General features: G+C 36.1%; 1 protein-coding gene across 3 annotated transcripts in view; it reads right to left on the bottom strand.

Annotated features, from left to right (window-relative positions):
* Positions 1–15,933, bottom strand: part of LNPK (lunapark, ER junction formation factor) — an 85,380-nt gene that overhangs the window by 31,162 nt on the left and 38,285 nt on the right. For all 3 annotated transcript variants that reach the window (XM_043994608.1, XM_043994610.1, XM_043994609.1), the window contains exons 7-8: positions 14,383–14,466; positions 14,252–14,303 (exon numbers count right to left, since the gene is read on the bottom strand). In XM_043994608.1, coding sequence (XP_043850543.1) covers positions 14,252–14,303; positions 14,383–14,466 — 136 coding nt within the window. The remainder of the gene's footprint in view (positions 1–14,251; positions 14,304–14,382; positions 14,467–15,933) is intronic.

Genomic DNA, 15,933 nt, shown 5'->3' with positions numbered 1-15,933 from the left:
TAATTTTATTATAAAGTTTCAGGAATTCTTTCTAATGTAACAAGGTTACATATGAAAAAGTACTCTTTCATATGAGGTCCCTTCAAATACTTCAAGGCTACTATTCCCCTCATTCTTCTCTCCTCTTATACTGAGAGATGAGCTTATGTTGCATAACGAATAGAGAACTGGCTTTTAAGTCAGGAAAACCTCCATAAAACTTGAAGTTCTGCCTCTGATAAATACTGAATGTGTGACCCTGGACAATTCACCTGACCTGTTAGGGTTCTGGGTCCTAGTTTCTTTTTCTTTTCTTTTTTTTTTGTTTTGCAGGGCAATGGGGGTTAAGTGACTTGCCCAGGGTCACACAGCTAGTAAGTGTTACGTGTCTGAGGCCAGATTTGAACTCAGGTCCTCCTGAATTCAGGGCTGGTGCTTTATCCACTGCGCCACCTAGCTGCCCCTGGGTCCTAGTTTCTTAAATTGAATGTAGGGGTCACAAAAAATTTGGCAGCATTAAAAGGTTATGCATACCTATTTTATAAACCTACATACCTAGGGTCACATAAAAATTTCTTGGGTGAAAAAGATCACAAGTAGAAAAAGTTTAAGAAGCCCTGTTCTAGGTAAAGCCCTAAGACTATACGTTGCAGAGGATACAGACCTGAATTGGTAGAAGGAGTTACCTTATCCAAGAGTTCAATATACTAATGAAATCATAGGTATGGTTCCTACCCCTCCTCTACAATATGACCAAAACCAAATACAATATTCCAAATGGGATCTGACCAGGGCAGAACAGAGAACTTTAATTTCTCTTGTTCTAAACACTATGCTTCTCAAATCAGCCTGGACCAACATTAGCTTTTTTGGTGCAAGGTCACGCTATTGACCCCTATTGAGCCCTAAGACCAGTTTTTAACCTCCAGATCTTTTTTACTCAATTCAATCAATGACTATTTCATAAAAGTCATTCTCCAGGGCAGCTAGGTGGCGCAGAGGATAGAGCACTGGCCCTGGAGTCAGGAGTACCTGAGTTCAAATCCAGCCTCAGACACTTAACACTCACTAGCTGTGTGACCCTGGGCAAGTCACTTAACCCCAATTGCCTCACTAAAAAAAAAGAAAAAGAAAAAGAAAAAAAAAAGTCATTCTCCAATTGGAAAATGGTTAAAGGATATGAAGAAGCAGTTTCTAAGAAAGAAATCTAAGCTATCAGTCACTATAAGAAAAATGCTCCCAATAGAGAAATGCAAGTCAAAATAACTCTGAGGTTCCACTTCACACTCATCATACTAGGAAAGCTGACAAAAAAAGGAAAATGGAAAATATTGGAGAGGCTAGCAGAAAAGATGTACATTAATGCACTGTTGTGGGAGTCATGACTTGATCCTGCCATTCTGAGAAGCTATTTGGAACTAGGTCCCCAAATATACTAAACTGTGCATATACTTTGACCCTCTTTCTCTTACATCAAAGAAAAAAGTACTCATATATTAAAAATATATATATATTTATAATAGCTCTTTTTGTGGTGACAAAGAACTGGAAATTAAGGGGGTGTTCATCAACTGGGGAACAGCTAAGTAAATTATCATATATGAATGTAATGGAATATCATTATGTCACAAGAAATGACAAAAGGGATGGTTTCAGAGAAACATGGGAAGACTTGTATCAAATGATGCAGAGTGAAGTGAGTAGAACCAGGAGAACAATTTCCATAGTAAGAACAACACTATAAAGACAACAACTTTCGAAGACTTAAGCACTCTGACCAACCATGATTCCATAGGACTGAAGGTGAAGAATGCTTTATACCAACTGAAAATTTTATTTTGCTTGACTATGTATATTTGTAACAAGAGCTTGGGGGTTTTTTCTCAATAGGGGAGAGGAGAAAATAAAATTTTGTTAACCGAAGAGGAAAAAAAGTTAAAAAGAAAAACAAACGACTAAGAATTTCTTAAGTGCCCATATGTGTCAAGCACTATACTAGGTGCTTCTAAACCAAAAAAACCTCTTCCTTCCAGGAGCTTACATTTTATCAGGAGGGATAAAGTATGGGAGAGCAGAAGGCACTAGCGGTTTGGAAGAATGGAGAAAAACTTCATATAGAAGGTTCTTCTTAGGAAAATACTATATCCCTAGTTTCCTACAAGACAGAGGTAAGGCTCAACATAGGGCATTATATGTGAGGAACATTAATTTGTATATTTGGCTTAGGGAACTAAATGTGAATTAAAGCTAGAAAGGTACATTGGAGCCATGTTGTGAAGGGATTTAATCAATCATGACAAACATTTATAATGATCCTAATGCATGCAGAATAGTGTGCTACATGGCAGAAATGAGCATTTAATAAGTGCCTATGATGTGTCAGGCACTAACTGCACTAAGCACTTTATGAATATTATATCATTTGATCCTTACAACAACCCTGAGAAGTTGGTGCCAGTATATCATCCATTTTACACTTGAGGAAACTGAGGAAGACCTCTTGAGGTTAAGGGCCTTGCTTTGGGACAGACAGCTAGGAAGTTTCTGAGGCTGAATTTGACCTCAGGTCTTCATAACTCCAGGTTCAACTCTCTATCCACTGCACCACCCAGCCACCTTCTCAGCTGCCTCTGAGGATATAAAGACAAAAACTAGATAGGATAAAAACATATGTTGAAAACTATCTCTAAATGTAACTGGAAATAATAAAATATTTATATTTTTTAAAATAGGCCCAGCTCTCAAAGAGTTTACACTCCATAGAGGAAGCAACATATACATATATAAAACCGTACGGAATAAATAAAAGGTAGTTTAGGAAAAGGTAATTGGGGAAGATCAGGAAGAGCTTCAGGGAGGGGATTCTAAGAGACGGAGGCAGGAACGGAAAGCATTCCACTCACGGGCTAATCAAAGTTACTATAAACTATAAAACAGTGGTGAGTTAATGCTCATTACAAAATAATGCCCTCACTAAACTTGGCAATCCCTTTATTTTCCATTAATTCCTTATTATATTCCCCACAAATGGTTGTTTGCAACCTTTTCCAGTCTCCTTAATCCCCCAACTTCACCCAAGCCCCCCTTAATTCAACAAACTTTGAGTGCCTAGAATATATAGGTCAATAGTGATATATTATTTTGATAATCTCTCAGCTCCAAACAGTTCTCAGTATAGCAGGTTAAAATATAACCAAAAGAAACATTACATGATAACTATATTAGAAAGTTGCTGAACAATTTCTCAATTTCTCTCCTCTCAATCTTGCCCACCAAAAAATTACCTTATCTTCACCTATCCCCAACCTTCCTTGACTCAGAGGAATGGTGCCTCTTATAATCCCCTCCCTTGATTCCACTCCCTTCTCCCTCCTTAGGGACCTTGTTTAAATAACCATCCTCCTAGTCCAACAATTCAATCTGTCCTCCTTTTCACTGTCTCCCACAAAATGTGCTCAAATTTTCTTATATACTTAAAAAATTTTCCTGCTATTCTTTTTAAGTGCTAACCAAGCTCTTTCCTCCCTTCACTACCAAATTTCTCAAAAAAGTAGTCTAAACTCCCTATTTCCATTGTACATCATGAATGATTAATCAACAAACATTTATTAAGCACCTATTATATCCCAGGCACTGTGTTAAGCTCCTTAACCCTTGATAATCTTGCTTCTAACATTACCACTCAGCTAAAATTGTTCTTTTAAAAGTCACTTTTCCTCAGTCATAATTCTGACTTCTGTAGTATTCAGTCTTCCTTGAAGGAATCTTCCCTTGGTTTCTGTACCATCATAAACCTGGTTCTCCTATCTCTCACTTGTTCTTTTTCTTTTGCTAGGTCATCTATAGCTCCTTCCACCCTCTAAATGTAAGTTGTTTTCTACTACATGCCTGGCCCATCTCCCTTTCTAGCCATACTTCTCTTCAATTATATTGTTCATGCTACTTCTGGTATGCAATTTTTCATTAGGAATATGCTGTTGATATACAACCTACATAAATTTCCATTGCCCTTTGGGCATCACAGATTTAATTCTTCAAGGCTTTGGTAGTCAATGATTTATACTCATAAAGGATCATCAAAAGTTTATCGGGGAAAAAAAGTTTATCAGGGATAAAAGTAGATGGGTCTTTGAGAAAGAATCTTGGGATGCTTGAAAGGACTCTTTGATTTACCAAGTTCAATCCAGCCACTCTCTTCTTCCTGTATAACTCTGGACCCAGCTAAATTATCTATGTATAGTGTCTATCCAATATATTTGCATCAATAAATAATCTCTACTGAATGACTAAGCAAGTGTAACAACAGGTATTCTTGTTCTTGTTTTTCTCTATGTGGGTAGCTAGGCTAAATTCTTTCTCATTCAGGAGGTTGTCCAAATATACTAGGGCCTGATGAAATCAGCACAATGTCAAGTTACAATAAGATTTTGTAGGGCTTCACCATCTATAGAGAATCCCTCCTATTCCATTTGGACTCTGTTCTGAACATTTTCCATAATAGTAGTAATCACTACTGGCAAGCATTTGTCTCTGGTTCTATAGTTCACTTGACAAAATAATCAGAAGGTCACTGAACAAAGTCATCTATGTCTATGAAGGAGTCATAAGATTTTCACATATACATGGGAGACACCTTATTAGAGAGAAGTCTTTAAGGCAGCATTTTGTTCTACCAAATAAAGAACTTCAAACAATAAGCACAGTTTAAGATTTCATATTCTCTGCACCTTTCAGTGTATGACATACTAAAAATAATTTGACCTTTCTTTATGATTTGGGGTCATCATTAAGAAGCTCCCCTATTGTACTCAGCTACCCACAGTATATGTCTGTCTTTTAATTTTTCTGCCTAATCTACTATTTGTTATTATTTCAAAACTATCATTGCCCTTGCCTCTAACAACCCTCCATTAAATATCTCTGTTTTACTATTGGCTCAGAAAGGAGACAGCTGCTCTTATTAAAACAAATAAACAAACAAAACACTATGTTAAATATCTGCAAATACAGTCAAAATGAGCTATGGAGGGTTTTTCCTAATGTATGCAGTTGTGTGATAGTGCTTTATGACAGATATTTTGTAGGCCTTTTTCATTTATTTCTGGGTTCACTGATACATTCTAGAGAGTGAACATGTTTGAAATGCAATAAGTAGAACACTGCTCTGATATCTTGCATTTATATAAAAAATTTTTGTTTTTTAAAGTGTTTTTGCATTCATTATCTTATGCGATAATTCTCAGAAACAAAATATATTAGACTTTACTATTAAAAAAGAGGGGCAGCTAGGTGGCGCAGTGGATAGAGCACCAGCCCTGGAGTCAGGAGGACCTGAGTTCAAATCCAGCCTCAGACACTTACTAGCTGTGTGACCCTGGGCAAGTCACTTAACCCAAATTGCCTCACCTAAAAAAAAATTTTTTTAATAAAATAAAATAAATGTTTGTACCAGTAAAGGCTGTTTTTGAAATTATCTTCTTTTAAAATTAAGTTTCTAGGGACTTCCGGGGCAGAGCTAAGATGGTGGAGGAAAGGCAGTGAGCTCCTGAACTCATGATACGATTGCTCCAAAAAACACCCAAATAATACCATAGGAAAATGCCCGGAGCAGCAAAACTCACAGAAGAATGTGCTGAAATCACCTTCTAGCCAAGAACAGCTTGGAAGGTTCAGGAGGGAGCTGCTGTGCTGATACAGGAGTCAAGCCCAACCCCACAGTCATCTTGACACAGACCCAGTCCCAGGAAGGCCTCACCAGAAAAGCAGACCCCCAGAGCCTCTGAATCAGCTGAAGCTCCAGTGTTGTCTGGAACTAAGCTCACAGTCTGGTGAGTGGGCTGAGCCCTGGGCAGGGGGGAGACTACAGGGGTCTATGCTGGTGCTAAGGCAGAACTTGGATTTTACAACCCTGCTGAGAACCAGGAGGTCAGCTCAAGTAGCAGTGGCCCAGGTGGGGGAGGAGCACAGGCTCCTCTGAGCTAACAACCACAACACACAAAGCTGGTTGATTAGCAAGTTGGTCTGGGGTCATCTAAGGGCCAGGAAACAGGCTGGGTGAGTGAAGAACCTGATTCTCCTTAAATCATACCACCTGGGACTTCTTAAGCTTGGGATACTGCAGCCTGGAAACAGTGCCCCACTTTAAGGAGCTAAAAGTCTAGTAAAAGAAAGGCAAGATGAGCTGACAGAGAAAAATGAGGACCATAGAAAGTTTCTTCAGTAACAAGGAAGACCAAGGGGCACCCTCAGAGGAAGATGTCAACATCAGGGTCCCTATATCTAAAGCTTCCAAGAAAAATATGAATTGGTCTCAAGCCATAGAGGTGCTCAAAAAGGACTTTGAAGATAAAGTTAGAGAGGTAGAGGAAAAATGGAATGAGAAATGAGGGTGATGCAGGAAAAGATGTGAGAAAAAAGTCAACAGCTTGAAAAGTCAAATTGGCCAAATGGAAAAGGAGGTACAAAAGCTTTCTGATGAAAATAATTGCCTAAGAATTAGGATTGAACAAATGGAAGCCAGTGACTTTATGAGAAACCAAGACACAATAAAGCAAATCCAAATGCATAAAAAAATAGAGGGCAATGTGAAATATCTTCTGGGAAAAACTGCTAACCTGAAAAATAGGTCCAGGAGAGATAATTTGAAAATTATTGGTCTACCTGAAAACCATGATCAAGGAAAGAGCTTAGACACCATCTTCCAAGATATTCTCAGGGAAAATTGCCTTGAAATTCTAGAAGAAGAAACTATAATAGAAATTGAAAGAATCCACCGATCACCTCCAGAAAGAGATCCCAAAAGGAAAACTCCTAGGAATATTATAGCCAAATTCCAGAGCTCTCAGGTCAAGAAGAAAATATTGCAAGCTGCCAAAAAGAAAGAATTCAAGTACTGTGGAGCCCCAGTCAGGATAGCAGAAGATCTAGCAGCTTCTACATTAAAGGACTGGAGGGTATGGAATATGATATTCCAAAGGGCAAAGGAAATGGGATTACAACCAAGAATCACCTCCCCAGCAAAACTCAGCATTATCTTTCAGCGGGGAAAAAATGGGACTTTAATGAAAAAAGAAGACTTTCAGATATTTGTGATGAAAAGACCTGAACTGAATGGCAAATTTGACTTTCAAATACAAGACCCTAGAGAACCATAAAAAATTGGAGCTGGGGGACATACCTAGGGTTGTACAGTAGGCGACTGTCTTGTGTCTGGGGCTGGGTTTTGGCTGGGATCCCCCAGGTCCAGGGGGGATGCTTTGTCCACTGTGCCACTTAGCTAGGTGATGACATCTTTAGGGTTAAATTGAGGGGTGAAGGGAATTCACTGGGGGAGGGGGAAGGGCAGAAGTGAAATCCTACATGAAAGTAACAGGAAAAGACTTATGGAGTGGGGGAGAGATGGGAGAGGAGCAGGGCAGTAAATGAATTTTACACTCATCAGAAAAGACTCAAAGACCTCAATCTCATTAGAATTGGCTCAAGGAGGAAATAATGTACACACTCAATTGGGTGGAGTAATCTCTCTAACCCTGTAGGAAAAAGGAGGGGAAGGGGATAAAGAGAGAGGGGCAAAAGAAGGAAGGGCAGAGTGGGGGAGGGGATAGACAGAAGTAAATCCCTTTTGAAGAGTGATAGGATGAAAGAAGATGGACAATAGAATAAATATCATGGGAAAGGGAAACAGTTAACAATAGTAATCATGAAAAAGAGAAAAGGGGGAAAAATTGTACAAAAAATATAGCAACTCTTGGTGGAGGCTAAAAATTGAGAATCAAGGGAATGTCCATCAATTGAGGAATGATGGAAAAAGCTGTATTATATGATTGTAGTGGAATGGTCTTGTGCTACAGGAAATGACAAACAGGATGATCCCTGAAAAACCTGGAATGACTAATGAACATCGATGTATAGTGAAATAAGCAGAGATGGAAGGACATCATGCATAGTGACAGCAGTATTGTTCAATGAGCAATTGTGAATGACTTAACTACTCTCAGCAGTGCAATGATTCAAAACAATCCCAAGGAACTAATGAGGAAGCTTACTATGCACCCCTATAGAAAGAACTGGTAAAAAGAACACTTGTGGATTGTACATATATAACCTGATTGTGATCTTGTGGAGGGGGGAGGAAAGGGAGGGAAGGAGGGAGAAAAATTTGGAACTCTAAATCTTATGAAAATGAATGTTGAAAACTACCCTTTTTAAAAAAAAATTAAGTTTCAAGAAACTCAGAATTATTTTTAGAAATTTTCATCGCATTAATATCTGACATTAAACAGTCTTTCTTAATTACCAAATTAACATCAACACAGAACTTTAAGTTTTAACAAACTTCTTTCCTCACAAACATCCCATGAGGTAGGCAGGGTATTCTTTTCTTCATTTAAGAGATGAGGAAACTGAAGCCAAGAAAGTTATTTGCCTAATGTCCGATAGATAGTACTGTTACAAAACACTCCATGCCATCTAATTTCATGTGTTTTTCCTTTATATCCAAATAGTTTTGAAAAACATTTTTTTCTAAGTAAACTATAGAAAGGGTTATGTACCTTCCCTCAACAAGGTTTCTCATACTATTGGCTACTCTAATTCAGGAGAAACCTAAACAAGTAAAAGGATATTATGGTCAACATTCATACAAGCAACATATTAGGAAATTTATATATAAAGGACACAAAAATAAAGTCCCTGAAAAAATTCTACCTTGCATATATCACTTAGAACTAAGTTTTATATCAACAACCATATAAACCATATAACAACATCATAAGTAAATACAATAATATCACAAATTGGGCAGAGCTATGAATGTACTACATGTACATATCCTTCAGTTTTTTCAAATAAAATGAAAAAGCAATTAATAGTACAATAAAGAAATTTATTTAATTTTAAAACAACTCATAAAGAGTATAAAGTCACAGAACAGTATCCCAGACACCAGTGACAAATGCCTAGTGTCTTTGTAATACTCAAAGATAACTCAAAGTAAGAACATGACAAACTTAGTATATAGAGAGCAACACCTCACGCCTTATGGAGAGCTAAGCTTCAAATAGATACACGACAGACATAAAACATAGTATCATAAACAAGTTAAAGGAGCAAGGAAGAAATTACCTTTTAGATGATAGCAAAGAGAAAATGGCAGAAGATGAAATAGAGAATTTTTATTATAAAAAATTTCAAAGTTCTTAAGCAAACAAAATCAATGCAGCTAAAATTAGAAGGGAAATAGTTAATTGAGAAAAATTTTGCAGCTTGCTTCTCTTATAAAGGTCTTAATTTTAAGATATATAAAGAACTGATTCAAATTTATAAAAATAAGAGCTTTCCCCCAACGGACAAATGGTCAAAGGATATGAACAGGCAATTTTCAAGGAAAGAAATCCAAACTATCAAAAGCATGTGAAAAAATGCTCCAAATCACCACTAGAGAAATGCCTACTAAAATATCCTAAGTAAATCCTGAGTTCTGACTTCATATTCATCAGATTGGCAAAAATGACCAAAAAAAAGGAAAATGAGAAATGCTGGAAAGGTTTCAGGGAAACAGGCACATTAAAGCATTGTCAGTGGATCTCTGACATGGTTCAGTTAGTCTGGAAGAAAATTTGGAACTATGCCACATACACACAAAAAAGGTACTAAACAATGCAAACCCTTTGAACCAGAGATACCACTACTATGGCTATAACTCAAAAATATCAAAGAAAAAAAGAAAAGGAGCAATGTATACAAAAAAAATATCCAGAGTAGCTCTTTTTACAGTGACAAAGAATTGGAAACTAAGGGGGTGTTCATCAATTGAGAAACAGTTGAACAAACTGTGGTATATGGAAGTAATACAAAATACTATTGTGCTGTAAGAAATGATGAAGAGGACAATTTTAGAGAAACCTAGGAAAACTTGTGTGAATTGTTGAATTTAAAATGCAGAAAGAGACATACATTTCTGTACATGGATAACATGGGAATTTGTTTTGCCAGACCATGTAGATACGTATTTAGGGATTTATTTTTCAGTTTTGTTTTGTTTTTTAAATTTGCTCAGTGGGAGAGTGAAGGAATGGGAGGGTCAGATTAATTTTTTAAAATACTTGTTACATGAAAAACAAAAAATAAGAAACCAAAAAAAGAAGTGATGCAGAGTAAAGCAAACACTTTATACAGTAACAGTACAATAAAGACAAGCAACTTTGAAATACTTAAGAACTGTGATCAACACAATGCTAACCACTTCCTGATAGAGAGGCAATGAATTCGGTTTGCAGACTGAAACATATAATTTTTGGACTTGGCTAACGGGAGAATTTATTTTGCTGAACTATTAATATTTGTTACAAGGGTTTTGTATTTGTTTTTTTCTCTTTGATAAAATAATTATTAATAATGGATTTCTAGGAGAAACCCAGACATTAGTTTTAGTTGCTCTCCTCCACCCCCACCCCCACCCCCACCCCCCACCAGAAACCAGACTGGGATTTGCCTTCAATTTACCAAAAAGGAGTGCAGATTGATCCTTCTGATTAGCACGGGGAAGAAGCACACCTACGTTGTTGGAATTTAATCTCTAAACCACCCCCCAAGTCATGTCAATCAGTGGAGCTGAATGATGTTAATCAATTAGCTTAGATCAATGTATAGTGACCCGCCTCTACCAAAAAGAGGATAAAATTCCTAGGTACACCAGGGTCGCTCTTTTGGCTCTCTTCTTCCTTGGATTCTCTTTTACTCTCTACACACCTTCTCCTCACCCTCTCGGCTCAATAAGCTGGGTATGTAATCATTTAGGCCTGTAAGCCTGTTACTAGTGGGTAAGACAGGGAGACACGCAGTCAATACTGCAATATGTAATATTAATTAATAATAAATGCTTACTGACAAAACTGGTGCAATAGCCATTAATATATAATTTAGTAATATTTTAGAAAACCCAGTCTAGTCTCCCAATAATTTATATAACACATCTCCTACATAGGGGAAGAAAGAGAAAAATGGAATTTTAATTGAAAGAAGTTTAATTAGAAAAAAATAAAGACATGCCACAGCACAAAAAAATTGAGAACCAATCAGAATAGCAAATTAGATTTTAAGAAAACTGATATAAAGTTATCATTATGTATATGAAAGAACAGGAAAACAGAATCTAGAACTAGAAAGAAAATCAGGGAATGAACAACCCAACTCATTTTATAGATTAGGAAAATCAATGAGCCCCACATAGGCAAAGTGATTTGCCCCCAATCATACAAGTAAAAATGCTAAATTTGGGGATTTGAATTTAAGTCCCCAGACTCCAAATCCAAGGGTATATCATTAGCCTTTGAGTCAATAAGACCCAAGTTCAAATCCTGCCTCAGGCATTTAACCTCTCACTATCAGTCTATAAAACTGTAAGATAATAGCACCAACCTCCAAAAGGTTATCTCTAGGATCAAATGAGATAATGTTAAGTGCTTTGCAAACCTCAAAACATTGTATAAATGTTAGCAGCTATTATTGTTATACCATACGGCTTCCCTTCCCCCCCTCAGATAATACAGCCAAATCACCTCTGATGCTATGTCCAATATCTCCTCTGAAATTACTTATTTCATAATTACATGGCAACTGTGCCCACGAATAGAATACCTTAAGAGTAGGGACATATGTGCTAAGTCTAAGAGTTAATTTAAGCCAAAACAAAAACAGAACAACATTGGTTATTCTGAAATTAGAACATGACATCCCAAGTAGGGCATTTATTCAGTTCTCAAAAAAGTATACTGGGAAAGAGAACTTTAGCTTCTTAAAATATCTTGAGCATGCTATGTAAATATTGCAAAATCATTATGAATAGTTATGTCAGTAAATCAGACAAAAAGTCTGTTTATTTTTTAAAAAATTAAACAAGGATGAAGAAACATGTAGCAGCAAGATAAAATCACATGAATGGCTCAAACCAAGACTAACCTTTCAGAAATTATAAACCGAGGGCTCTCCTGTACCTTAAAATGAAACATGCACATTTATAGCTATTTCCCCTAGAATAAGGGCTGTTCCTTGAAGTTTGTCACAAATTTTATTAAATAAAACTTCAAATCCCCTCAAGTTTAAATATATGGAAACGAAACAGTTTTCAATTGCCAAGGCAACCTGAGTAGTAAGTAGCCTGAAACAACTAGTTAAATTCAGCTATCTGTAGCTGGAATTCTGATCACTCTCTGAAACTCCATCCAAGTGCAATCACTAAAATAACCACTATAGGAACATAATGCAAGTAGGTTATATTTATAAAAAATCCCTCCCCTAAAGCAGAATGCCACTGGCCCCATGTCTACCACTGCTTCCACTCTCCCCTCTCTCTGACCTGCCCTTAGCTAAAGTGGAATTAAGACCCCAGGAGTCTGAAAGAGTAGACACAGAAACAACGAAGCTCAGGTACAAGGAAAGAGAATCATCAGCTCCCAAAACTAACTCTCAAATTACTGCCAATGGTGGGTCACTTCATGACAATTTATTCTTCCCATTTTAAGAAATAATGGAGGGGCAGCTAGGTGGCGCAGTGGATAGAGCACCAGCCCTGGATTCAGGAGGACCTGAGTTCAAATCTGGCCTCAGACACTTGACATTTACTAGCTGTGTGACCCCAGGCAAGTCACTTAACCCTCATTGCCCCACAAAAAAACAAAAAAATAAAATAAAATAAAATATATATTTTATAGCTATTTTCAGAATGCTTGCTAGTCCAACTGCCCAGAATGCAATTCCATTGGTGTTATTCATTTTGTTAACAAACCATATGGAAATTTGTCTGTGAGATTGTTGTAATTGAAAAATGCTCGTATAAACACTTATTAGAAACTTACATAGGAGACAGGCTGCTTTTCAAATCAAATTTCACAAAAAGACAAAAGAGATATTTACTAAGAATCTCTGAGAAAAGTATAAAATTCAGGAAATATTATAAAAATTCCTGGAACTTTGTATGAGCACCAAAAAAAATGTATTGCCTTTGAAGGGGTAATAAACTGCAAGAAAATTTAAATTATAATTAAGTAAATTCATTGCATATGGATTTCTGCTGAATTATGAATTTTCAGTATTATGAAAGAAAATTAGAAGTACAGGATGGGGAAAAGTGTAGGGTTTGGAATCAAGGCTTGAGTTATCTGTGTGACACTTGGCAAGTCAACTTAGCTCTTCAATGCCTTATTTTCAGCATCAATAAAACAAAGAAAGAAGTTTAGAAAATGCCCGATGGTTCTTTCTAACTCTAAATGAATATCTCCAAAGTGGAAAAAATGATTAATATGTAAAGCAAAACCTATGATTTTTGTTAGCATTAATGAAAGCATTTTTTAAAAAGAAGCCAGTTTTTCTCAGAAGTACCAGCAAGCTCATGTTCATGGACAAAAAAAAGATAACAACTTTGAGTGTTATTTTTGAAAAGAGAAGACTGAAGACAAAAACCTCTAGGTTGTATAGCACCAGCACTGGATTCAGGGAAGGGAGTAGAGTCACAGCCGGCTCGAAACTCAAATGGCCTTCAAGAAACTTCTTCCTTTTTTTTTTTTTAGTGAGGCAATTGGGGTTAAGTGACTTGCCCAGGGTCACACAGCTAGTAAGTGTTAAGTGTCTGAGTCCGGATTTGAACTCAGGTCCTCCTGACTCCAGGGCCAGTGCTCTATCCACTGCGCCATCTAGCTGCCCCTAAATGGTCTTCTTTTAAAAGCTCGTTTTAAGTAAAACTTAAGTATACCTAACTAGATCGTAAATTTTCAAATTTACTTAGTACTAAGATAAGTTTTACAACAGTTTTAAGAATCCTTGCTGCTTCACTTTTCTTATTTATGAATTTGTCTAATTCCTAAACTCACAAAGGAAAAAAATCAAATTGCAATGCAAAAAAAGTTCTACAGCAAAGTGAATCAATATATTAAAAAACTTCTGCTATAATCAAACCGCCAACTAACTAAAACCAAAACAAAACAAACATACTAAATCTCAAGCTAGCTTACTCAAATTTCAAGGTTAAAATCAATTCCAGATTTCATCAACAGGCATTAACATCCCAGAAGTAACCTCATTTGTCAAACATTTGCATAAAGACCTACCATTTTACCTAGGTAAAATGACCACCCACCCCAAATTGTATTCCAAAACAAATGTAAAAACACAAAAACATTCCACATCGATGCTGACACTTCTCCATTACACTCTTGAACTCATTTGTATAAATATGAATCTTTCCAAGATCAGCAGCAGTTTCTACAAAGTTATTTACCTTGTCCAGGCCTTGCAGTTGCAGCTGCTCCTAAAGATGACGGCTCAAGCTCCTGTTAATTATACAAAATTGTAAGTGTTTTGCTATACAGTATATTTTATAATAAATGACTACTGCTATCAGGGTCCTACCTTTGCCTTCCTTGATTCTGGATCAAACCTTTCAAGAATTAATTTAGCATTCTTGTAAGTTTCTTTTTCCATGACTTCTTCAAGCTGTGAACAAAAATTTAGGTTGTCATTTTAAAATTTTAACTGCTTATAAATATTATTTTCACAAGTCTGATTTAAAATTTGTTAAAGTGAAAAGTTCAGTGAAAACTAAAAACACACCACATCATATATCTAGACAGTATTGAAAGACTTTCTATGTTCAAAGGAAGTAAAATTTAGATTTTATAATTGTTTCTAGCCTCTAATATGCTACTTGTATTTTACAGCTTTATTGGAAACAACCACCAAATATTACTAATTGTTTACATATAATGAGGAGAATAATTACATGCACCAACTTCAATAATGGAATGTGCAAAAATCTATCAGCCATCATTATTGGAAGTTATTAGACATGACAAGCAAATGACAGGCAATTCCTCAGATTTATTTCCTCATAGCACTTAATGCTATTAATTTAAAGAAGGTCGTTAGCCAAGTGCTTTACAGAATAAAGTCTCTGTGCCAATTAACTGCTGTCAGCATCGATTTTAGATTATTTATTAGCAGAAGCAATTAGCTTGCTGCAAATGCTGTGAAAACTCACTAACTGGGAGAACAGCCATGGAATTTGCTCAAATGACTTTAAGGGCTAAAATTCCATTTTTACAGTTAGATTCAAACAACTTCTGAAGAAGAAAAAAATGTACATGGTAAGAATTTAAATAAAAAATTTACTGAGTTCTATACATACTTTAGGGATTATAACTAGAACACTCTTATTACAGTAGTTTATTTACCTTGAACTCAGGTCACTTTATAACTTAATACATAGATTTAATATTAAAAGTAATCACTAGTAAAATGTCATATTAGCAGTTAAAAGGTAATGTTAGAAAGTTCAATGTTAGTATGCAGATATTGTTATAATTAATATGCAGAATGAATAAAACACTTATAAAAATCTTAAATAGACATACTTCCAAATGACTACTTATGCCAACTTCTTAGATTCATCACACTTTATATGTATTCAAAAGGCAATATATGTTTTAAATACAACTCCAAGTGTACTTAATAAATTGTAAAAACAATTAAAAAGACACCACCACAAACAGAAGTTCATATATTTCTTGTTAACCACTCAATTCTGAATGTAAGAAACCAACTGCCTTAGTTGAGGGATTTCCAGTCTTACTTTCATGCCACTACCACTACTCTCATCTCCAATTATCACAAGGAAGACAATGAAATTCTCCTCCCCCAAAAGTGGATTTTTTTTTTTAATTTTTAAATACTTTATATAATTTTACTGATGGTACAGAATGCACCCCTACACAAAGACAAAAAAAAAAGATAAAGCAATACACCTCCAAAAAGGGTGAGAATTTCTTGCCAAGATAGATCAGAACTCTACCACTTTGGGAAAATCAAACAAGCATTAAGCACCAGGAAGTATGCTAGGCACTGGGAACACAAAGACAAAAATGCTTAGAGACACATCTTCACAGGTAAATAAATGCTGTATAT

This window comes from Dromiciops gliroides, chromosome 3 (assembly GCF_019393635.1).
Source record: "Dromiciops gliroides isolate mDroGli1 chromosome 3, mDroGli1.pri, whole genome shotgun sequence".
In the NCBI taxonomy this organism is placed as follows: Eukaryota; Metazoa; Chordata; class Mammalia; order Microbiotheria; family Microbiotheriidae; genus Dromiciops; species Dromiciops gliroides.
This window is presented reverse-complemented; position numbering and strand designations above follow the sequence as displayed.